Genomic DNA, 24588 nt, shown 5'->3' with positions numbered 1-24588 from the left:
ACAGTGTACCTCGATCTGAGCATAAATGGTTTTTTTGTCTCCAAGGCGGCAGAGAGTCATGACGCGCTGACCTTTTGTGCACAACATGCAAGTGTTGATCGCTGGCGCTTGAGGCGTTTCGGTCTTGAACGGGTTCAATGAGATAATGAACTCCATCTTCAGTTTGGATGAAACCTCTCTGGAATGTAAAGTAATATCTCGTCATGAATGTATGACAGAGTTGAACTTTTCCACTTAATTTGCAACCCTTTAATTTCTAGAAGTGGTTAGCAATCTAAGTCGTTGGTAAACATATTTTGTCGTCTTGTCGAGGGCGTGAGACAAAAAAAATCATCTTTCTTATTCTAAAAACGCACGTGACGCTTTCGACCTTGCTAATCGTTGCAGAATGCAGGACGCGTGCTACATATGAACTTAGTGATGGCCTAGCTCTCCGACGTTTCTCTTTGTCCCGCGTTCGTGACAACAAGAACAAACGTCTTTCCCTATTTCTTTTCCGAGCTCTTATTATATTTACGTAATGAGCTTTGTCTTAAGGAAAATAGTTCATGCTATAAACAAATTGTCGTCCAATAGAATTAAATCATGATATGCAACAAGTAGAGAAAGGGTTTGACCACCGGGATAGCCACCCCTCCCCCCTCGCATCATGCTCTGTTGAATACTTCTCCCTCTCGCTCCAGGAAATGTATTTCATAAGAGTAATTTTAGCCATTTAGTTCCAAGGATATACGAAATGCGACAAACCGCATACGCGGCTAACGAGACAACACGTAAAAGAATGCTGATGTCTGTTTCAATACTGATAAAATTACGTCTGGTATAACACACGGAGAAATAATTTCGCGCTGTTGAAAACTTCTTAATGTACGACTGAAATTTCATATGTTTTTACAGATCATTCATTTGTTTCTTCACTTTGGTATGTTCAGCATTGTCTTACGCGTACTGGTGGATGACGTTCTTGTCACTGTCGCAAAAGTGTCTTTAAACCTCCAATCCTTGCTATCCTTAAACACTGCTTTGGACAAAAATTGGATTGGTGCACAGTCTATGGGAGACCGGCGATTGAAACATCATTAGCGAAACACAAAACTCCAATCTTCATGCCGATAAGTGAAACAATATTAACGATGAAAAGTGTGAACAAATTATCTAGGGAGTTGAATACAACTTAAAATAGAAATTCCGTGAAAAACGAAATTTTGCCATATTCGAAAATTCTAGAACTCGTGCTCACGGGAAGTTTCTTTGGAGTACAACTTCCTGCATCTGTACTTGGTATGAAAAGGTGATAAGAATTTTACATTTTCAACATTCTAGGATAGGTCAAACAAAATAGCTGGTAGCAAAATGTGTTTAACGGTAAGAACAATATAAAAAAATTAGCCACATCTATTCCATCTCAAGTGTGCCACATTGCCACAAAACATCATTTAAATAGGAACTTCTTGACCTTGAAACACAGCTCTCATGTAACATTTTAGGACTTTACGGGAAAAAAGCACGCATGTAATATTTCCCACTTAAATATCAAACATGTTTTCGACTTTCAAGTGGACAAGGTCAAAATGGATCCTCAAAAAATGGCGCCAGATGTCTTTTCTGAAAGGAAAACAACACCCCACGAACTTAAACTCTGTGGATCGGAAAAAATACCTCTTCTGATGGTGACCGACCTTTAAAATTGGGTCATCGACTAAAGTAAATTTAGGGAATTGGGCATGCAATAAATTCATTTCAGTTTAATATCGTGCTTGGAACGAAGATGCTTTTAGTGACAGAAAGAATGATGCCCTACTAAATGTGTGTGAGGAAAATTTTATCACATTCCTTCAGTAGACAGACCGGAATGAAGAGAACGTAAGGAATATCCCTGAATACTTTTTTCTGCAAATGGCCAGAAAATAGATCTGCAATACTTGTGCAAGGGATATTTTGACATTCTTGAAAGATGATTATTTCCATGATCTAAACTGGTAGGTGTAGTGAAGTACCAAAGTTCAAAACCAAAGTGCCAGAACTTGTACTTTGGTAGTTATTTTACCCTCCTTTACAGTCTAGGGAGAAATTGTATTTAGATCAAAGAAAATTCTATGGCGGTTACAAGAGATTTGTAATGGATCATTAGCGCGGATTACAAAAGGTTAAATAAACTTGGTGGAATCGTGCACGATCGATTTGGATCTGAGGTCACAGACGTGCGAGCGTGAATTTGAGTCTTTCAAAAACATTTGTCAAAGATGAATGAAATGATAAAGGCGTTAGTTCATTAAATTATCTGATCATCAATAGCTATTATATTTGGAAAATCAATTAGTGTTTGCAGCTAATCACGTGCTCGTTGTCGAATTAATTGGTTGTCGGTCTGATAAGCAACACAAGATTGTAGCGCACGCAAGAAAAGCAGTCTTTTCTCAATCATCTCAAAGGCATCTTAGGATGGCAAAATGCGATTCGATGTCGAAATTTTAAATTTTATATAGGCAGTTGGGAAATAAAGCTTTCAACCGTTTCTTTACTTTTTTGGTCTCTGTTTACCGACACGTCAGAACGATTTGTTTTCGTTAGATGTCATTTGAGATAGTGCTCTTCAAATCGACAAAAGAGCCAGTCTTGAATAAAGTAAACATCTTTGAAATCTTTATTTTCTCAAAAAGCATCAAAAGCAGTAGTTTCTATGATAAGGTAGACGCGATTAAAATGCCATCTCAGCGCTCCACAATATCAGATTTCATCTACGGGTCTGCTGACTGCGATTTCGTTGTGCCAGTCAAGAAATTCCTTATTTTAAGCGAGCTGAGAAATTCCAAAAGCAACTGAAGGACAAATTCACAAAAGTGGTTTGATTTTGTATGAAAGATGAGTTAACGTGTATTAAAAATATCATATTTTGAATGATGGCTGGGTGTTTTGGATATACACGGGAAATGCGAAACAGTTCGTGGCTGAAACAATATTTAATTCACGTGAAGTAAACTATATTCAACAAAACGTTTCTCCGCAAGTCCTTTTATGTCGCCTATAAACTTATAGCTTATAAACTTTCACACTCTGGTTTCGTCAGTTATTTTGCGTCTTATCTTATAGAACTCGTTTCTTTTCCACACATGTACATGACAGTTTCGGATAGATGAAAAACGAATCTTTGACCTTTGCCTGTTAAAAGGTAAAATTCCGCGGGCAACTTTTTTCGAAATTGCTGATCCAATCATTACGAGGTGATGCGATGGACTGCGTACAGGAAACGTCTTATGAGATCTCATTCCTTGAAAACGTTTGAGCTACTGAGAAAGATCACATGTTCCCAAAAGAATCCCTGCAATAAACTAGGTTGACGTGACAGCTTTATTGCGCGCAAATATGAATCATTTTGATCGAGTGAACTTTTAATCGTTGGACTCAAGATATAGAGTCACTACACTTTAATGACTTTTTATCGTGAGACAAAATATAATCGTTCGTTAATCAAAATACGGCCAGCACGACAAAAACACATCTCTTATATTTAATTTCTGTATTTGCCCCTCAGTAATGCAAGTCACATATACTGGTTTGACTTGAATTTTGAATCGATAAAATAGTTAATTTTAGATAATCGTCTCGCCTCTCACGAGTCGTGGGGAGCCACAGTACGGTTATCGAGCGAAGCTAAGACGAAAAATAGATGCTTTTTGTTCTGTTTTTCTTTGTTTATCGTTTATTTAAAAGCTATGGTTTGTGCACATTAATGTCTCAAATTGTCTTCCGAGTATTCTCCTGAAAAAGGCCGCCCATCGCCCTTCCGCCCGAAAATTAGTCAAAAATGCAGACGGAAGAAAAGTTAGGATTAGATTGTGCGTTGACAAGACAGAAGCACAACGTCGCTTTTCACCGTGGGAACAAAAACAAAGCGTCTTTGCTTTTGGAGGAATTTTCCGTCATCGCTTGCACACTCGGAAATCAACACCTCAGGTAGAACTGTAACACAGTTCTCTGTTTCGTCCAAACAAAAACTCCAGCTCGCAGCATGACGTGTTTTTGCTTGTGGCTACAAAGAAGCCGCCAGGCTTGTTAGATCATTTCTTATAATGCGTAATGGATATTTTTAGCAAGCATTTCAGGTCCGGAAACGTGCCCTACCTCCTTTAAATCGCGGTTCTAAAAAGAGGCAGCACTAAATGGTTTGCGGAAAAAAAAATTAGCTAAGCTTCAGAAAAGATATGTCGAGCAAGAGGATTTCCGATTTTTCTCACATGCAACAAGAGGCATCTTCTTAGGCGAATTTACTTATATTGGATCATGAAAACACGTATATTGTTCATGTCTGGTCTTTAGCAAGCGAGTTGTCGGATATATTGCAAAACGCGTGTATTGATTTCCATGTAAAATAAACTCATTGTCTTGAAGCTTTAAATGCAGTGGAAAAACAAAGAGAAACTGGACAACGGTGATTTCATTAAAAACAAAGCGAAATTTCTCCGCACAAAGCAGGGACAGGTGGTTCTTTGGACAGACGTCGAAAGCAAGTACTACCTTTGATGATCACCACTAAACTCATCCATGGGGAATATTTGTCCACTGTCATAAGACCCAAACTGTTTTTTTTTTTTTTTTTTTTTTTTTTAATATAAAGTCTGAGTTAGCTGGGTGGTATCGTGGTATTAATCACGGGGCGAAAAATAGTAAACAAAGCTTCTTAACCTACCAAGCCTTGGCAATAGCTGAGAGATACCAGAGAATTGGGCTGATCTTTTATGTGTCCGGTGTAATGACAGTCAAGCTTGTATCGTCTAACTTGATCGCCTTTCTCGATTATCAACCCAGGCGCTGTAAAATTCGTGTTTTTGGTGAGAACAAGACGCAGTTTTTTCCCGTCGAATGTCGGTACCTCTAAGTTCAGAAGTCTCCCCTCGCTCCTACCGCTGCGTTGTTCAGTGCGTGAGTCGTATTGTTTTGATTTACAATCCACGTGCGAAATAAATTTACCGTCACTGTCGAGCACTGAAGGGACAGTTATCTTGAATTCCTTGCCATATTTTACAGGACGCTCTGTGAACAGCGAACAGAAAATCAATTAAGAGACCATCGCAGACAGACTACTTTAAAGTCTGCAAGTCGCCAGATGATAAATTGTAAATAATGTCGTCAACAGCTAAGCACGAGACTCAAAACATTAATTAAGAAAGCCTCGAAGTTAAGCGATTTTCTTGTATTTCATTTACCTGGCTTTGAGGTTCCGTCCCACGACGCGCCGGAGATTGCAAGATGAGCGAACAGCAAGAAAAGTTGAACTCTACCAGCGCAGATTGAAAACATCATGGCTGCCCAAGGCTATCTGTGAAGAGATGAAATCTGCTTTGAATTTCGTCGCTCGCTGCGCCGGCTCTGCGCTTTTGAGGAGGATAAAGAAATCTGAGTCGTTTCCACAGAGCTATGTAATTATTTGCTTCCCAGGACTTGAAGTGTCAATTAGTGGCGAGGAGTTAAAAGAATTGCGGTCAAGGTGTATAACGCTTCTATGAAACTCCTTGTCCAGACGATGCCATACTCACCCCGGCCTACTGATCTTGTGTTTTCCCGACACTTATCATTCACTTAAGCACATTATCAAAATATAGCCAAGAAATCTCCAGGGTACAGAGATTAGACGTCCAGATAGAGAGAATGCGCGAAAGCGAAAATTTTGTGTACCTTTGATCTCTACAGATCCACTTAGCTAGTGTTAACATCAGTGACGTAGGGACAGAAATTGCACATTAGAGTCTTAGCCACAACTCATTGACAAATGTAGCAAAATATTGACAAGCTTAAATTTGAATCTCGCCGTGCGAAGCATATCCGGTTACAACTCTTGAAATATGGGAAACTAAACACTCCATAAATCTGCCATCACGTTCAAAAATGTCTATTCTTTACGAGAGCTGACTTGGAAAACGTTTTCTCAAAACGTTATATTTTTACGAAGGAAAATATAATTTCAAGGCTTCTTATTCAATTTGGACACGGAGTTGATATGGTGCATTACAATTTCAATCAATTTTCCGTAGTTTCAGGAGAGTTTTTCTTGAATCAGAAGTTAGTAATTTAGACAAAAGAGCAATACTCAGACAGCTGTTGATAGAGTTGAAGGAATACTAATGTTTATCTATTTGCTTTTCAGAAGTAAAAGGAAAAGAGCATTCCACAAATTGTTTACCTACAGCAGATTTGAAGTGACTCTTTCGAAGGAATTCCAAAGACCCTCTTTTTCTTAAGTTACTTGTATCAAATTATCTAGTTAATTTTCTTCTCTCTAACTCTAATTCTAGGGTTCTTTGCTTCTGAATAGTTTTCCAAGCAAACTCTGTCTTGTTGTGATAATCGTCCTTATTAACCGGATTAGAGACAGTTATAGCTTAGGTGGATTAAAACATCAGACAGTAGAAACGATTAACGAAACGGTTTGTCAACTCAAACGTGAGCTGCGAAAATGCCTTAAAAGTTATCACTTAAAAATGGGCGTAACTTCCATAATTCACCGACAGATCCAACAAAACCAAATGATGTTTATAAACTGGCTTTTCCCATAAGTGCGAACATGATGACGTCAAATCATCGCATGCATTGGCCGATTCAAGGAATTTAAAGTAACTTCCTGTGAATTTGGCCTACTTAGCCACACTATTTACAGTTGAATTTTCACCAGTCAACAGACTTTGCTTGCGAGACAGTGTTAAGGGTAATAATATTACACAAATGAAAATGTGCAGTTAATTAGCACATTTGGCGTCGCAATGCAAAAACTGATGATATGATCATGTTGCCTTCAGTGTTGGCCTCTAAGTAAGATAACAGTAGGAAAACACGAAAGAAACGCGTTTGTTGATAAGATTATTTGAACATGCGATTACTAGGTCGTGTCGAATGCTTGAGCGTGAAAACATGTTAGGAAAATCGGTTTTGGAACAAGCGACGCTAAGTCTGTTTCCGACCACGAACTGACCTCTATTGGGAATTTTTTTTCGGGATTTGACGTGATATTGAAATTCCTTCAATTTGCCCTGAAAAAGATGCCAAGGTATTTAACGTGCAGATAGAATTCGTCTTTTGCAAAGTGTTAATCTAGATCATCTATCACTAATGTATTTCAGGCGAAGGAGCTTTCGTTGAACCAGTGATCAATAGAGAAAGTCCAATCCCACTTAGAAGGTTTAAAAAAAAGTGAAGCTGCGAGTCATAGAAAATCATTTATACCATTTCAAACAAATTCCTGGAGTGAACATGAACACAGAAGCAATCACTCCTCTTCATTACTTTTAGTTGCCATCTTTCAGCTTCTGCCCGCGGGTAGAAACGGAAACGGAAAGTAATCGTGCAAATTATGGTTTTTTCAAATACATCTATGTATATGTGACCCTTCTTATTTTCTCTACGCCTAAACTCGGATCAAGCACTGAAAGATTTGTAGTTAAACTCATCGCAAACATCCAGGCATTAGGCAAAATAAGGATGGAATTTATCCCCTCAAGACTATCAAAACAAACCGCTATTTACTCTCATTAAAAGCTAATTTCAAAGTTTGCGAACTTTGAAATAGTTTTCTTGTTTATTCGAATATGTGTCCTTGCTTGTTTTCGATTAATTTTCGTCTTAAGTATTCTTCTATCTCCTCATGTGATTCTCTTCAGTTAGACCATTTTTCTTTCTTTACCAGCGTGACATGCAGATTTGTGCTTGTCAGTGTTCGGCGCAAGTATCTCTGGAAAAACCGGAGGCGCCGGCGTAGGACAACTCGCTACGCTTTTTTGCACTTCTGGGCACTAGAATACTGTACCTATCGGTTAATTTAAGTGAAGTAAAATAGTTACCTCATCAACCAAGTCCTTGATTATCCTTTCAGCTTTGACAAGTGAGTGGTGCTCAGATCAGTGATTGTTGACACAAATATTAGCTGACACTGCATGTAACGATATTTGGGAACAAGTATACAATCCTTGATTTTATTCCTGCTGAAAAATTTAAATGACGATATTAGCTCGAGCGCAAGCCCTTAGACTCTGGAATTTTTTTGTGTGAGAAAAAGAATCCATGCTATATTTCCCATTCCTGACATTCATTCTACTTTACTTAAGAAGAGGTGATCCTCTTTTGAGTGTAGTATTCTATCAGTTTGTTTTTGCTAACAGAATGTTTTTGGTCGTTTTGTTGAAGCTGGTTGAGCCAAATTGGGCTCGATAAACTATTGAGTCCTTGTTATGTTGTTTTGATTTCTGATGCAAATCAATTTATTCATTACCGGATTTCTGAGATATTGGCCAGGCTTAATTAAGTTTTCATGATACTTGCCCACTGGTCTAATTAAATTTACTATAGAAGAACACTCCACTGCCAGCCGTCAATATCAACAATATAAGAGGCAGCCGGCATTTTAAGATAAAGCCGAGAAGTCTGATGGTTTTTGTTTGTACTAGCCGGGGTTGACGCAAGGGAAATGGGAAGAATGATATAAAAAATCTTCCTGCGCGTCGTCGTGGCTCCTCTGATCGAGCGCGCGCAAAACTGCACACGCAAGAAAAGTGGAGCTTTTTACATTGCACTAAGCTACGGGGCGTATTTAGCTAGCGGCCTTTGAAATTCTTCTTTATAAACATAGTATTGTTATTGTTGTTAAATCAAAATTCAGTGATTTTGATGATATCATAGCAAAGTTCGTCCAAACCTACATAACGTTTGGTTGCCTCTCATAAGAACCTGAGTTCATTACAACTTTTAAACCTAGTATAGTAGTAATCTTAATAACAATGATAATAATAGCTTTAATGATAATGATGATAACAACAACAATAATGATAATAATGATAACAACTTTTTCAGCATTGAATGCATGTAGAGCAGAATGAGTTGCCATGGTTACACTTTGCAGTGTACGCGGCTAATTTTCAATATCCATTCATACATTGTAATATTTCATACGTAATGAAAATTATCTTCAATGTCGTCATGATTACCATTTCTTTAGTATCATGATTTTATTTAATATTGTCATAAAAAACACTACTGTCGGACAGCTGGAACTGAACAGCATTGTGAAGTATTGATCGTGACTACAGAATATCCAATTTTAAAGTTGCTAGTAATCACTGAGCTCTGCCAAATGGGTTTCGATATCATGTGAAATTTGATAAGGGACAATCAACCGTTAGAATTATGCGTGATTCCTTCCGCAGCTCTTGAAAGCTTCGTCACGATTTAATTTAGCTCGGACCAATACTGGGAGTATTTGTATAACAAACGCCAAAGTTGAAATATCATGGCCCCCAAAATTTTGTTAGATGGTTAAACGGAGGCATAACTCCATAAAGTCATTGGGTGGGACAAGTATCTTAAGGAAATAATCCAAATTTTACCCAAACTACCCAAAGATTTTCGTAGAAATGATCCGTGATGTAACGAGCTCCTAAGACAACGACGAGACAATTGTTGAACGGAATTTAACGCAGTCACGAATATTTCAAGTTAAAAATCGACCCAAAACTTTGGGTTCTGTGGATTGATTTGTTTGCTGTCAAGAGAATATTGTTGCTTTTGAATAATATGTAAAGAAATATGGATTTGATGCAAAAATACGACACGTTTCATTAAACAGACTTTAGATGTAAAAGTAAGGTAAGGAAATAGAGCCATCTTGGAAAGAAGTCCAATTTAATTGTAGAAGAGAAGAGAATGAAAAGAAAGGAAAGAAGACAAGAGAAAGAAACGTTACCTGTTAATTCTTGTTCAGGATTACCGCTTGCTTACAATCTACCTCAAACTTTAGTTTTAAGTCTTCGCTTACAATTTGCACCATCCTCCCTTTAAGCTTTTCTCTAAAAGAGATCCTCCTTAAAATTTCTTTCAAAAAATCTTAAAGATTTGATATGTTATGGGTAGAATTACGTCGTCTTACCATCGAGTTGAAACCTTCCCGAGATTAAATCGTCAGATTGTCTCAATAATCATGAAGTCAAGGCGTTAGACAAAAGCTGCCAACCACATCATAAAATTACTTGAACAAAGCCATCTATGGATTAGAAAAGACATGTTGGAAAGATTAAGAGTTCACCTACCTCTGTCTTGTGGGAGTTTTAATAAGATAATGGCACAGAACCAGAAGCGTTTTTTGAACTGCTCATGATGCATAAGAACCTCATTAATGCCGATTAGCGGGTCAGCGGAGTGCAGAGTTCACGAGCTGGAAAACACGCAAGACAAAAAATAATTGGTTGAAAATGAAAGAAAGAAGGCCAAATTACTGTATACGCTTTTCCTTTTTCATTAATTGTAACTTGAAGTTTCGTTCTCCTCGTTATGTATTTTTCTTTTCTTGGAAATACTGTTATTAAGTTGGACGCAGATAGTGAGGGAATTTATCGCCATTAGTGTAAATTATTTGATTGCTAAAATCAACATGATAAAAGAGGCTGGAGCTTGCTCCATTTTCAAGTTCGTTATTTACCATACACTTTTCTTTTGGTAGCATCATTAATCCTTGCAAGCCTACTGTTACTTTGACGGCATCTTTCTACATTACACATCTAATACTTTGAGGTTTTCCTCTCAAGCTTAATGTCGTGACGTAGCCATTAAATGAGTTTCTTTTGTTAATCAGAAAATTGCTAAAGTCTGGGCATGAACTGATTGCCTTTGGCGCCAAGGATTAATTGATATATTCAATTCAATCCAAATCTTTAGGTGAGATACTGTAATCCAGCTCGCTGTAAAAACTGATAAACTGTTTCTCATTAAAGCTTTAGTGCGGCTAATGTGACTGCAAAATTCTAAAGAATCTTCTTAAATACACCCTTAAACATCTTAAAGACTTATCTGAAGCACCAAGTTTCGCTTTACTGTACGTGACAAAAGTAGAACCGAATTAGGAGGAAGCGATAACGACTTAAATCGTAAATAGTCAGGCAGACCATGAGAAGCAGCCTGAAACAAAACTCACACAATTGAAACTAAACAGTATTAAGGGATTGCATAGAAATTTTATTTTTGACGTTCACTGGTTTGCTGCAAGTCCGGTGTTTTCGTAAGCTTCCGCGCCTAAGTTAGATCCAAACAGTCAGCACGCTCCCCGAATTAACCCCCCCCCCCTTCTCTCTCTCTCTCTCTCTCTCGCACTCTTTCTTCAAGAGTGTTATAATGAAACTAGAAAGATCTAAGAACTTTTGTGCAGCGAAGCTTTTTTTTTTTTTTTTTTTGAGACAAGCCTGAGTCATGAGGTTATCTGTGCGTGCTGGTTTACAGGTACAAAACAAGTCTAAGCAGATGACATCAGTAATATGCTGATAAACTTCGCCTGTTGTTGGGATGTTCTAGATCAAACTTCATCATCAGATGACTTTTTCAGCATATTTTGTAGGCCAAGGGGTATGAGCAATCTTTTATAACACATCTCTTAGTAAATCAGAGTTTTATCTTTGTCTTTGTTAAGTAATCTTTCATTCTACTCTGAGCTCAAGTTTTTCACTTAATTTGCAGTCAATGAAGGAAAGGTTCAGTAAATCATAAGAGAAATTTGGAAAGTGGTAAAGACACGGAGAAGTTCACTGATTTTCTTTAATTCATAATCACCAGATTAACCATATGGAGAAATGTAAAAGAATCAAACACCGAAGTCGATTGTGTTTAGAGGTTTTGGATTGGTGAGCTTTGGAACCCAGGAGGCTGTCTGAGCCATCGCAGCAGGAATAACCAAACAGTATTATCTGAAAAACTAGAATCTTCACCAAAGAAATGGTTAGATCTTTTTTCCACGTACTTTGACCGCCTTTAATTTGTCGCTTTTAATACTATTATCATCATAAGCTATCGTGAACTCTGGGGCTAGTTAGCAGGTATGTAGTTTATTTTTGGGACTAATCCTTCGTTTCGGTTTGTTTTGTTACTAGATTATGGAAACCTTCACGTCCTATGTTTCTTTTTTGTACCTCCAGAAGGCAGATTTATTGTAAATTTGATTTTCTTATGAAATAATCATGTCTTACAGCCGGAAACATGACTGATATCTTCCTGGGAGACTAATAAAGACTTTCATGAAATCTAGCTGAGTGTATTTTTCGGCGGAGAAGCCAGTGGTATCATGTACAGGATATCATTGAGCTTCCAATCCAATTTACTGACGGATTTGCATCATGAGTTTTTAGCAGACTGATATCTAAAACAGCCTGTTTCCATTCCTCGGAAACGGGTAAGACTATCACACACGTGAGATAAAACGCATCTTGACTGAGATGTCGTTAAGCAACAACTATTGGTAATCCAAACCCTCTGCGGACGAGAATGGAAGGAAACAGCACATGGATCCCGTGATGACTCGCGAGGACTAAGTGATCCAGTTCTGATTATTCTCATTGAGTTGTAATTGGTTAAGAGTGTGGTACGAGTTTTCCAGCCAATCACTGATTGACGTATAAGAAAGCTAATGAAATCCTGTGATCCCGTTGACTCAATTGATAGCTTGGCTGTACATGACTTTACATTAATAATCTTGAGTGCCTCCGTTGAAGGACTGGTAAACAGCGTGTAGAACGTTCCGAAAGAAAAGAGTAGGAGATTGGGAACTGGGGACAATGCTACGCAGCCTCTTCTCAACCTCGTTGCTAAGCTTTTCCCTTGAAAATTAGATGACTTTTTCCAGTTTTAAGGGAAAAGCCCTGGGAACGAGATCAAGCTTCTTCTCCTTTGCAATTCGTGCACCACTGAGCGAATGAGAGACGTTTCTTTGGTGCATTAAAGCGCGTCAGAGAGTCTTAACGTCAAGTATACTGCAAAGCGTTCCTGACTAACGGGGAAATCAGGAAAAAATAACGGGGTTGACGATTCGGTGGTCGACGTTGCTAAATTTCAAGCTGGATAAAATTTATCGATATTTTAATCCTAATAACCTCCCCCTAACAAGACTTTTTGATTTGCTTTCGTTCCTTCTCGGATTATTATGAACAAACTTCTTTTGTATTTGTCATCTCTTGCTAATTGTTACTTCAATTTATGGTTTTGTTGTACGATCACCTACTTAAATCAACTCTCAATAAGACTTGAAAATTGACACAGAATGACACAGAATACTGTAACTTTGTCTCTTAATTCCCCCAGGACAGGAAACCATTATTTCCCGCCCACACTATATCCCTGAGTGAAACAAGTTTTCCCACACTTAGTTTCCCGGAAAGAAAGCATAGATGACATTCCCTCACACAAACATTTGTGACTGTCTTACATCACCCTCCTCGGCCGCCATCTTTCGCTACCATGTATTTAAAGAATCTATTTATACATTTGAAAGCGAGCGCTATATTCTTGGTTTGGCACCAAAAATATAAATGAATGAATAAATGAGTAGTTGCTTAATTGTACACTCCTGGAGGCTATAGATGTGAAACAATACTGATATCGTTTTGCATAAAAATTCATGATTTATGAAAGGAGACGTGAGAAAATCATTCGATGGCAAATAAAGAGGGAAGTTGGGTTATGAGCTCTCTGAATATAGCCAGTCGGAGCGTAGAAACTGTATCTAGCCACTTTAAGATATCGGAACACTTGATCAAAGAGCTATTAAGGCAATTAACTTGACTCCTTCAAAGTTACCCTGGAGGCAATATCAAGATGATTTGAAGATTGTGTCTCCGGTTGGCATGAATTCCTGTTTCAAAATTGCTCGCCAGTACTTGAACGTACCAACTCAATTGAAAACGCAGGCTGAAGTGGAGGAAATTGGTTAAGAATCAAGGAAATAACTGGAAAACTGTCTTTCTAAAGATAACTCATGTTTCTAAGATTTGGTTCAATGACTTTACAATAGGGGAGACAGTTTTTTAATAATTTCATTGCCACGAGTTTCAACCTTGATACTACATCACTCATGCACTAGCTCGTTTAGCTATTTTGTATTGCAGATTGTTTGACCGCTGAACAACTTGATAGCGGCTGCGCTTAATAACAAACTATTCTCTCAAAAAAAACGTACAGATCTTGTAATTCATTGTAAATTGTGTTTCATTCTTTCATAAGTCTTCGCCCGGAGTTAACCAGCCGTTTAAGTTCAGCTTGCAAAATAATTAATTTTTGTCTGGTGATTTCCTTACAGTAACACGTACTGGAAACACCATTGACTTGTACTGTCGCAAAACAAATTTAACCAATTCTTCTGAAATTCCGATATCCATTGTTACAACAGTGAGTACAGCTAATGACGTGACTTAACACCTAATCAAGTTCTGCTTTTCTTCACGCACGCCAAAACTCCAACTTTCCACAACGATACCTTTTGAAAGCCACTGATTGAATGAACACAACACTTTTAAAGGTTGATTTTTTTGTCGTGATATTTAAGCAAAAGCATTGAAATAAAGCTCTTCTGCGTCTTTCGTTTGCTATTAGCTTATTTTCTTTGACAGAAAGGAATAATCAACAATGGAAGTTCCAATCCGAATGCTTAAGTTTGCCCATTGTGCTTTTTCTTAATTTTCTGGTGAGACCTCAATCTTTACGGTCATTTCAAACGTGATCATTCCATTGATTTATACGATTAGCAAATACCGTGACACGAATGCTGTCATTTTGAATTTTTCTATTGTTTCCAAAAATCATTAAATCATTTGAATCTAGGAAGGAATAACGTCTTGCAATCTTGATGTTACCTTCAAAGCGTGAATACTGCGGAGTCGGTCCCTGTTGGTGACTCTTCACCAATATACGTCTGACACGCGGAAAAGGACACTTGAAATACGCATAGTTTGACAAATGTTCGAGACATTTGTACTCTAGCATACAAAGCGCGGATTGATAGGATTTTATCCATCTTGTTTTAATTGTTGTTTAACAGACCATAACACCAGTAATTAGACCAAACTAATGTCATGAGCAGAAGACTTCATGACAAAAAAGAGATCCGGTGAATAGATAAATTGAGACTAGTAAAACAATGACCTCTAAACGTTCAGCTTAATTACTCTCTTGCAAAATCATTATACTGTTACTAGCAACATTGATCGAAAGGCATGGAGAGCTCTGGTAACCTCTGTCTTTGGTAGGTTCTGATTTCCCACTCAGTTAGTAGATTGTCCGAATTAGACAAAAACATTTAAATTTTCGCCAAAGGGTTCTATGAGCAATCTCTCCACCCCTTCAGCTTTTGAACAAAAAGGTGGTTGACTTACTGACGGAAACGTTATTTACCGCTCCCATGCCAAGTCGCCGTTAAGTCTTGCATCTTAGAAAAGATATATTGGTTCACAGTGTAATTTTGGAGCCAATGAATTCAATTCATAACAAAGACCTTCAGGCGTCAAGAAATCTGGCGTATGCACAGTAAGACTGATCATGCATAACAGAAGAAGCAGCAAACTTGACTCCTATAACTATGGAGAATTGGCGTTTTCCCGTGAGTAAGACAGTTTGGTTGATCTTACGGCTTTGAGTTCTGATTAGCTTCTTGATATATTTTCCTTTGTTGCGATTGGCCGCCGTCTCTGCTTTGATTTTTGAATTCGCGACACTCAATTGAAAATTGACCTTGATCATTGCCTCCTGTTTTGGGAGCTCTAGAATAATCTAGGATTAATCAATGATTTAGGTGGTGTATAATTTTCGAGAACTTGGCTCCGTTAACTAGGGTTTACATTAGGAGTATTCAGCTAGGGTTTACTTTTGTAGAATTCACTCAGTACAAAAGAGCTACTCCTATCACCTGGGAAGGACACTTGATTTTTGTGGACTTTATACTAATACATTAGATAATGTGATTGGTAGTTGCTAGGTAATAATCAGACAGAGTCAATCAGTTCCAGTGGCTAAAGTGTTCATTGTCTCTTGATGGTTGGACTTATTGTAAACATCGGCTGTCAAGTAACATGAAGTCTCTGACACATTCACTCTCCACTTGACTATCGAGGTTAGTCTTATTTAGTTGTATTTACCTTTTTAGAAAAATGCTAAAGACAATCTATTTCCATCCTTTTATTATGTTTTTCCAAGAACCTGAGATATTTTAGAGGAGTTTTATACACTATATTCCTAACATGTGCAAGGGTACTCTGTTCCCCAACCGTTTACCAACCGTCCATTAATGAATTCCTCAAAGAAGACTGCAAACCCGATAAAAAGCGCCGAGTGGCAACATTGATTGATTATTTGTAGTCCATAAAACCTACCTTAAAATTGATACGATGCTTCTGAATTGTGATGCGATAAATCATAACCACGTGGCATCTTATATCCAACCTCCAGTTCGCATTCCGCATTTATACTTAGCCTGAACATTTCGCAAGCCTTAACTAAGGGTGCAGGGACTTTGTGGTTGGTGCGCTAGACTGTTGCAGGACCGTTTTCCTTCACAGTGCCTTACCTCACTCAAAGAGTATAAATACGTACTTTTAAAACGTTAGGGAAACATGCTGAGGGTAACCTTGTTTTATAGACAGGATTCTATTCAGGCGGGTAGAGCGATAGTTGCTGTCCATTCATGCTACCAGAACAAGGATAAGTATCAACTGGATTGCCGGCTGCAGTCGGCATTTTTATTTAGATGGTTTGAAAACCAGAAACGTGACTCATACTTTGAGGGATAGGGGGATATCGTGTTTTAACAACTGAGTTTACGGAAGGAAAAATAAATTCGGAAGTAGATGGATCATGGCTGCCTTATATAAGGACAACACCCTTGACAATCATCGTAAGGAAAGACAGGCCGCCACGGTAAAATTGCGAATAAAATAACATTTCACGACAATAACCTACCACTGTAATCCGGCATGTTGCTAAAGGTTAGATCTGCGTGCCTGCATGAGTGCGAGTAGCGTAAGGTATACATCACAAGAATGTGTTTAATTTCAAAGCTGGCAAGTTTAATCGAATCAAAATTAAACAATACAGCAATCAGTGCAAACAATCAAGGTGCTAAATTAACAATACTTCAAAAGTCACGCAATGTCATAATGATCTTAACATAAATAAAACATATCTAACTATGTTTCTGGCGAAAGAAATATCTACATCAGCCTTGCTTGATAAATGATCTACCGTAAACTCTGCTATTAACGATCACTGTAATATGTCAAATCGATTGTTTCACTTGTTTTTTTATTTGTTATTTTATCTACATTAAATCAAAGAGAATCAGGGAATACTACTTATAATACTTGCAACATTACAGAGCTAATGACTAACGGTACTGAGTTACTCATTTCCAAAACTATATACAACACTCACAGTACTAAAAATGTCACCAAATATTCTACTGGAAACTGAAATTATAACTGTTGTTGATTTTTCAGCTTAGAATTCAACTCCGACTTCACCTTGCCTCATAACTAGAGGATAGACACAGTTTGAATCTCTTTAAAGGACCTTCAATCTTATATCTGATCATAAATATCCTGGTAATTATATTTTGTGATTGTATCTACTTATTGAATAGTGACGAGTATCAATTTGTTTGAAGATATTTATGAAGTACCGAAATCTATCATATTTGAAAAGATGATATGTTCACCGCGCGCAGCTGGTGAAAGCATCATTTATATTCAAGTGAAGTAATGATCCTCCTAGAAAAACTTCAATCTAAGAAATTGCAGGACAGAAGTCTAAAAAAAAAAACCAATAAAATTCGGACTTCGAGGGGCTTCGAACCCGTGCCTCGGGGCTACTACCAACTGAAGTTCAACGCCATATGTTTGGAGCTAGGTAGATACGATTTACTGCATGAATAAAAAATGTGCATCATTTTGACTCATCGTGTAAAGATGGCAATGTCGCCGTGATAGCTTGGTTCAGCCACATGGCGGTTTTCTTTTCACGAAGGGTATCATTACATTTTATGATATCCTGATACCTATATTTTGTGAATGTATTTACTTATTTTATAGCGACGAGTATTTAAAACATATTCATTTCTTTATGAAACAGTAGCCCTTACGCATGGTGCTTTCAATTACTAAAAATTCACCCTAAAGCCTCTTTTGTACTGAAATGTGAATGTACAAGTCTTTGTTGTTTTATTTTTGCTTTCATGAGGGTGTATTATATGCAATCAAACCTGGACAAAAGTGGCTGTATTCATAGTTTTGTAATACTTAGTTGTATGTGAAACAGAACCGGAAGTTGCATCTCGTTGGTATCAAACGATAGACGTAAAGGAAGTACAGTTCCTCACCTTAATGATGTAAGAATAGTAACAGCACCGGCTTGAGTGCCTGGCGAAGCAGACTCTCCTGCTAACTTCTCCATCTTCCACTGTGGGATGATCGCCCGTCAACCAACCTGGAGATATTGTGCCGCATGTGAAAGGAGGTGGACATGTAGTCGGCATTGTTATTCCTGAAATGTTCAGGAAGCGATACCAACCAGAGTTCAGATTATCGTCACATTTTTCGTCTCCAAGCGGGGTTTGGTAATTAATGTCTCTGTCATAATCTTCTAGAACAGAGTGGAATTGGCATACATCAGCTGAAAGGTTAACCAAAAAAAAACAAATTTTGTGTGTTTTTTTAGAAAGTACCTCGAAGTAAGCGAGAGTGTAATGTCACTCTATGGCTATTTTTATCATCAGATTTGAACTGGGCATGCCACAGCTGTAAGATCGTGGTTATTTTTATAACACTCGAGAAAAAGTAGAAGAAGAAAACTAGTTACCATTACAATTGGTGCCGTCTCCAATGTATCCAGTGTGACAACGACAAACAAACGATCCAATGGTGTTTAGGCAGTCAGCATTTACGTGACAACGGGAAAAATTTCTTTTACATTCGTCAATATCTAAGGAATTACAGATGTAAGAAATAAAAGTAAAAAAAATGAAAAGGAATAAATTATTGCGGTATTGCCGATAAAATGCCAAGGCGAACGTCATCACACTGATAGAATGGGAGATCGCCAGAATGCTATACAATTTGGCGACTTTTCACTTTTGCCGCCAGAACTGGGCTGAAAGACGAGCAAAAGCCCCATCTTTGTTATAAGGGCATAAAAAACGAAGAAGAGACTGTTGGCTGCGTCTGTCCAATTTCGCCTATCTCCGATAAATCCAGGTTTGCAGGTACAGACGAATGTTATTATACGTAGCTTCACGTGACATTTGCGAGGAGTTGCTCAGGCGCATTCGTCGATGCTTGTTACAGACTGAAAGAAGGAGAGGAGGAGGGATAAAGAAAGAAGAAGATATTTTTTATTAAAGGCGCTAAAGTCAGTCTGTCATTTTTCTTCCGATAGCCATATAACCTATGCAGATTGCACTCAAAAGAAACATGGAAAACAAAAATTAAAACAAAAAAACACCTGATAAAATTATGAAAATTTCAAAGCTACGTTAACCACCATAGTGGCAGTCGTGTATATTAACATAAAAATCCTATTGAAATTTTTGCCAAATGATTCTGAAACGTACCTTTTTCGCAATATTCACCCTCGAAACCAGGAGGGCATAAGCATCGATATCCCTTTGACGTAAAACCAGACTGACAACTTGCATTATTTTGGCACAAGGAATTCTTATCGCAGGCACTCTTAAGGAAAACAGAATTACGGTAAGGTCAAATGAATGACTGAATGGGTAAAGAAAATGACGAAGGAAAGATGGAAGGTACACATGATAGATTAAATATGAAGGCAAACTAACCATATAGCGAAAAGATTAAAGAATGCAGAACCAAAGAAAAAATTAAAGAGTCAATGAGATTGAATAACAAGCGTATTAAAGCTTTCCCAAAAAGACCAAAAAGACACGTTTTAGAATCTGAGTAACCAATTACTCACCTTCGAACCGTGATAATAAAAAACGCCATCATGTATCAGATTACCGTCATATTTCATATGAGTGGCATTATTTGCTGCACAGATATAGCCTATTCCCCCTAGTTCTGCATTTTTCTTGAAGTTCAGACTGACGCAGTTGTCGTTCAGGTAGCAAAAAAGTACGCAGTAATCCAAGTTATTGACGATTACGCTTTGGATAACATGATTTATTAAACGTCTTCCGGGAAAGTTGTAGTACTGTGGAAACATCATTGTCCGATTTCTTTCTAAAATAAATCAGACAAACGGCATCATCATCAACACCGTTACTGCATTTTATAGACCGCGAAGAGCGGTTTCTCCCTTCAGCCTCCATCCTAATCCAACCAATCAGGGCTGTCGAATATCAAAGACCTGCGCAGACAGCGCCCCCCCCCTCCCCTTCACCCACCACCATTAAGTCCTAACTGTAGCGTAAACCAAAGAAAAAGATAGTACCTGTACAGTTGCTTCCATCGGTAATTACCTCAGCCTGACAAGCGCAAAATCGTGATCCCCTGATGTTTGTGCAGCTGCTATTTATTTGACAAGAATGGTTTCTTATACACTCGTAAACATCTACGGAATGAAAGCGGTGTAATTAGAGAAAACAAGGAATGAAAAAAATAAAAAATAAAAAAAGAGGAGAGAAAGACGGAAGGAAAGATGAAAATAAAGAAAGATAGGAAGAGAGAAACTCACCAAGCAAGCGATAGCATGCAAGAAAGAACAGAAGAAAGACAGGAAACTATGAAGCAAGTGCTTTCATCATCTTGATTAACAAGGGTAAGTAACTTTACCCGCACATGAGTGCCCATCACCAGTGTACCCTTCCGTACATGTACACTTATAGGAACCATAAGTGTTAGTACAGTTTGCATTCGGGTCGCAGTCATGGTTGTCCTCTTTGCATTCATCCGTATCTAAAATGCAGGGGAGAAACAGTTATTCAAGCCAAAGAGAAAGAAAAGAAATTGAAACTGGCTTTATTCAAATGAAAAAGAAACTAAACTAAAACGAAACCCTTAAAGCTACTTGTTCACAGACTGCCGCTTACCCTCGTTAATCATGTCGCAGTAAATCAATACTGCCTTCCCACTGCTGGTTGGATCCAGCCAGTACTTGCCGCTGATAGTGTCTTTTCCTTCACTCGCCTTTATTTCGCGACAAGACAACGCTGGTAAATCAGAAATAGAACCCAAGGGAGCTGCAATGAAAGTATGGTTGTTTGTTTTGTTATATGTTTTAGGCGGAATAGTTTTTTTCCGTTGTTTCTCAGAACCAACAACAAAGTAAATGAAAAAATTCACATGGCATGAATGAGAAAAGTATCAAGAGTATGAACTTAACCGAGAGGGTTGACGATTGCAAGGGTATTGACATTCATTATCGTAATTCTAACAATATAACAGTAAAAACACGACGATATCCTTCAAATGAAAAAACAAAAGAACAAAAACAAAGAACAAAAGAACCTTTTTTGTCAGGTGCAAATCTACCTTCAATTTGAAGCAGAGTACACAACAAGAGAAAGATGCAAAAGATGGGCAATGATAATCCAAGAAGAGACGGGGTTGGTCAAGGATAGAGAGTATTGCTGATAAGAGTCAGAATGAGGAAGATACATCGTACTATTATCTCTGCCTACTTACCTCTGCCGTTCAGTCGCCGGATGTAAAACCATGCAGGTGCTGAGAGGAAATTTTGCGGTCTTGCCTCCTTGGTGCGGTTATTTAATTCACATATCTTATATTTTCTATTGTAGTTATAGCTCTGACACGTGATCTCTTGTCCACATTTCACATCGCAGAGATGTGGAGCCGCCACCGACCACCTTTTAAAGACGGATCGCTTGAGAGCCATACCTTGTATGTTTACCTCTGTCCTGCATTGATCAATAGCAGTTCCATACTCAATAGTAGAGAGGAAGAGGAGGACTGGTAAGTTGCGAAATATCCACAGCATACTTCTTTTCATCTGCTGAATCGGCAAAATTGAATTAAATGCATTGCCCCATTGTAGATAAATAAACATTGGAAAACTATTTCCAAAGGTTTCAGAGTCCTTTTAGGGTAAAGTCTAACCGGTAAAGTTGACAAGGAATAATTTATTCGGCACCATAGCTTGGTCTAAGCTAACAATTTAATGTTGTTCAACGAGTTGCCTTTACAAGTACTGTAAAGCTAACTTAGGCTAGATTGTAAAACCGTGCGCTTTAAAAACAGAACATTACCGAAAAAAAGTGATAAAATTCCAAAAGAGAACTTCTTGTATTTGTTTTGAAATTTGTGCTCAGAGATGAATTCGTATCTAAACTGTTCTCTTTGGTCCCCATCAGCAGGTCTCTGGTCTTCATTTGTCAAATTCAAGAACTTATTATCACCACGTTCATATGAATTAGTTCTCTCGCTTTTTTCTTGTTTTGTTTATGACCAACGCCAATAAAAATTGGAAAAATTATCATATTTTTTTCATCCAACTATTGGCCAGTCGGCAAGGCAAATTTTTCCTAATGCACTGACGAAACTTGAAACAATAGCAAACTCTAAGTTCGGCTGGTAACCAAGATTCGTTTGTTTTGTTAGACCCATGCTGCAAAAAAGTCCCCTTCAAAATCGTAGTAATACATCACTGTAGTTCTCTGTGTACTGTTTTTATAAATCATCAAGGCTGCAAAAAAATTTTGTCAGACTCATCGCCTTATAATTAAGAGCAGAACTCTCTTTACCTTTACCATCCAGAAAAACAGGCATACCCTGAATGTCGTCAGACAAACGTTCATTCGTTAGCGTTGCAAACAATTGACATACAAGGAGCAGAATTTTTCAAAAATTTATACATGTATTCTGTTTACGCTTTCCATTTTCGCACTGACTTCACCCTCTAATTTAGAAAATTTCATTGACTTGTTTTTCTAATTGATGAAGCATTAGAGGATTTAAACATATTGCAAATTCTTGGCTTTCCAGAGAAAAAGGAGAGAAGAAACTCCAATCATATCAACCAATTGTCAAACTTTAGGGCCCGAAATTTACCGCTGATGAACTAAAGCGTTTTTTTATGCTTGAGTAATTCACCAATCTGATTTGTTCGGGAACTAAAATTGTTTTTAATGCTTCATTCTACTCCAAAAAGGAAAGGGTTAAAAAAGATACTTAAAGTTTGCATGAAGCCTAACGACGTAAGACAAGCTTACCTTTTAGGACGCAATTCGTTCTGCGTAATTCCCCCTAAGGAGTGCAACACCTTTAACTCTTTGACTCCTAAGATGTCATTAGTAATTCTCATTGCTGTCTATCAAATGATTCTCATTATGTTAGTTTGGAGAATTTGGTATCGGATCAATTGGTAATCCCATAATTGATATTTTTCTTCGTTCTCATCACTTGTCTGCATAATATTATATAGATATAGAAAGGAGAAATTCTGTCTTGGTCACTCATGGGAGCTCACAGATTAAGAAAAGAATGCTGTCCCCAGAATGTGTCGTTCTGCAACTGTGGCTACAGCCAAAACAGACAATACCAAACGTGTAATTGACAAATAATTACCTGTTTCGGTGTAGTCATCAACACTCATAACCTCATTTTCATAACTTTGGGGAACTGGAATAAATTAACAATTATTGCAGGTTTCTCAGGGAAAAGAGCGTCTCGTAGTTTTGGGAATAACAGACACAAACTGTCACTTTTTTGACTTATCATCAGCTGTGATTATATATAGAAGCCCTAATTTCTACATACAATCACATATATATAAATATCAAACATATATATATATATATATATATATATATATATATATAATCTATACATACAAATATCCAATATCAACTTGAAGCAGGCGTTAAAAAAACCCCTCTTAACCTCGCGTGACGAAGGACGAATAAAAAAAAAATTTTAACGTATTGAGGCTAGTTAGGATAATTCTCCTTTCTGGAGACTACAACTGTATTTAGCGTCAAATGCCTCTTGTCGCCCCTGTGACGATAAGAAAACATACTTGCATGCGAAGAGAGAATCATTCAGTTATCTCTTCCGGCTTAATTCCTTTTCTCTTTGGGATTAAAAACAATATGTCATTGATTATATTTTTGTTATATAATACAACTCAAACCCAAATAGTTAAGCGTATTAAAATTTATCGTTGTTCCTTAAATGTGACCTAAACGCTTCCCTGGTTTAGTTACATCCAATTCAATATGTTTAGAAAATAACTGAACTCTTTCCTGAGACTCCTCTTTGCTTTTCTACCCCAAAACCCTTGCTCAACAGAGAAAATTTACAGCAGAATAATGGCATGAGCTTTGAGGGGAACACCGTGTCATTACTGTTTCAAAACCGGTGTAAGCTTGGGGGATTCGCTAATCTAATTTTTCGGGAACTAGAATTGCTTTTTTATACTCCATTCGGTTCCAAAAAGGAAGGGGTACAAGAAAAATACTCAATAATTTTCATAGAGCCTTACGACGTCAAAAACAAGCTTACCTTTCGGGATGTTATTCGCTCTCTGTAGTTCCCCCTTTGGAGTGGAACACCTTTAAGAAAAGAATGCTGTCTCCAGAATGTGTCGTTTTGCAACTATGGTTACATTCAAAACAGACAATACTAAACGTGTAATTGACAGATAATTACCTGTTTCGGTGTAGTCCTCAACACTGATAACCTCATTTTCATAACTTTGTGGACCTGGAGTTAAATTAATAGTTATCGCAGGTTTCTCGGTGAAAAGAGTGTCTCGTAGTTTTGGGAAAAACAGACACATACTGTTACTTTTTGACTTATCATCGACTGTAATTATAGAAAACTCGTAAAC

At 37.7% G+C, this 24588-nt stretch overlaps 2 protein-coding genes and 1 long non-coding RNA gene across 10 annotated transcripts in view; 1 reads left to right on the top strand and 2 right to left on the bottom strand.

Annotated features, from left to right (window-relative positions):
• The window catches only part of LOC113677762 (A disintegrin and metalloproteinase with thrombospondin motifs 7), a 30687-nt gene extending 15951 nt beyond the window's left edge, over positions 1-14736 (bottom strand). The window contains exons 1-5 of one of the 6 annotated variants that reach the window (XM_027194601.2): positions 14646-14736; positions 10068-10192; positions 5205-5317; positions 4688-5031; positions 10-178 (exon numbers count right to left, since the gene is read on the bottom strand). In XM_027194601.2, the coding sequence (XP_027050402.2) occupies positions 10-178; positions 4688-5031; positions 5205-5301 (610 nt within the window). In that variant the 5' untranslated portion in view covers positions 5302-5317; positions 10068-10192; positions 14646-14736. Of the gene's footprint in view, positions 1-9; positions 179-4687; positions 5032-5204; positions 5318-5534; positions 5772-7829; positions 7971-9724; positions 10193-14645 lie in introns of those variants that run through there. The other 5 variants (XM_027194603.2, XM_089203338.1, XM_027194600.2 and 2 more) reach the window with 5 other exon arrangements.
• LOC149046580 (uncharacterized) lies at positions 11238-12455 on the top strand. Of its 2 annotated transcripts, XR_016185530.1 has the most exons (3): positions 11238-11404; positions 11581-11742; positions 11895-12455. It is a non-coding gene; the product is annotated as an uncharacterized LOC149046580 (long non-coding RNA). The 2 variants fall into 2 exon arrangements; XR_016185529.1 differs by having other exon boundaries at positions 11581-12455.
• A 2641-nt stretch (positions 14737-17377) lies between the features above and the next one.
• Positions 17378-23498, bottom strand: LOC149046579 (uncharacterized). Of its 2 annotated transcripts, XM_089202393.1 has the most exons (8): positions 21426-23498; positions 20831-20980; positions 20574-20696; positions 20233-20352; positions 19756-20021; positions 19388-19505; positions 18637-18759; positions 17378-18450 (listed from the first exon to the last, which is right to left on the bottom strand). In XM_089202393.1, the coding sequence occupies exons 1-8, from the start codon at positions 21805-21807 to the stop codon at positions 18122-18124; spliced, it is 1611 nt and encodes a 536-aa protein (XP_089058519.1). In that variant the 5' UTR covers positions 21808-23498; the 3' UTR covers positions 17378-18121. The 2 variants fall into 2 exon arrangements, with proteins under 2 accessions (XP_089058519.1, XP_089058520.1); XM_089202394.1 differs by lacking the exon at positions 18637-18759.
• Between the last annotated feature and the right edge of the window lie 1090 nt (positions 23499-24588).

The sequence above is a fragment of the Pocillopora damicornis genome, chromosome 4, assembly GCF_964200805.1.
Source record: "Pocillopora damicornis chromosome 4, jaPocDami1.2, whole genome shotgun sequence".
Taxonomy (NCBI): Eukaryota; Metazoa; Cnidaria; class Anthozoa; order Scleractinia; family Pocilloporidae; genus Pocillopora; species Pocillopora damicornis.
The sequence above is the reverse complement of the archived record's forward strand: the minus strand, read 5'-3'. Positions and strand labels throughout refer to the sequence as shown.

Bases quoted from the DNA above. Each gene is read 5' to 3' on its own strand.
- LOC149046579 (XM_089202393.1), bottom strand. From the start codon at position 21,807: ATGTTTATTTATCTACAATGGGGCAATGCATTTAATTCAATTTTGCCG. The intron at 20,022-20,232 runs GTACTATCTTTT...GATTTATTTTAG, and splicing joins CGATGGAAGCAACTGTACAG to AAAGAAATCGGACAATGATG. The intron at 18,760-19,387 runs GTACGTTTCAGA...GTAATTCCTTAG, and splicing joins GGGTGAATATTGCGAAAAAG to ATATTGACGAATGTAAAAGA.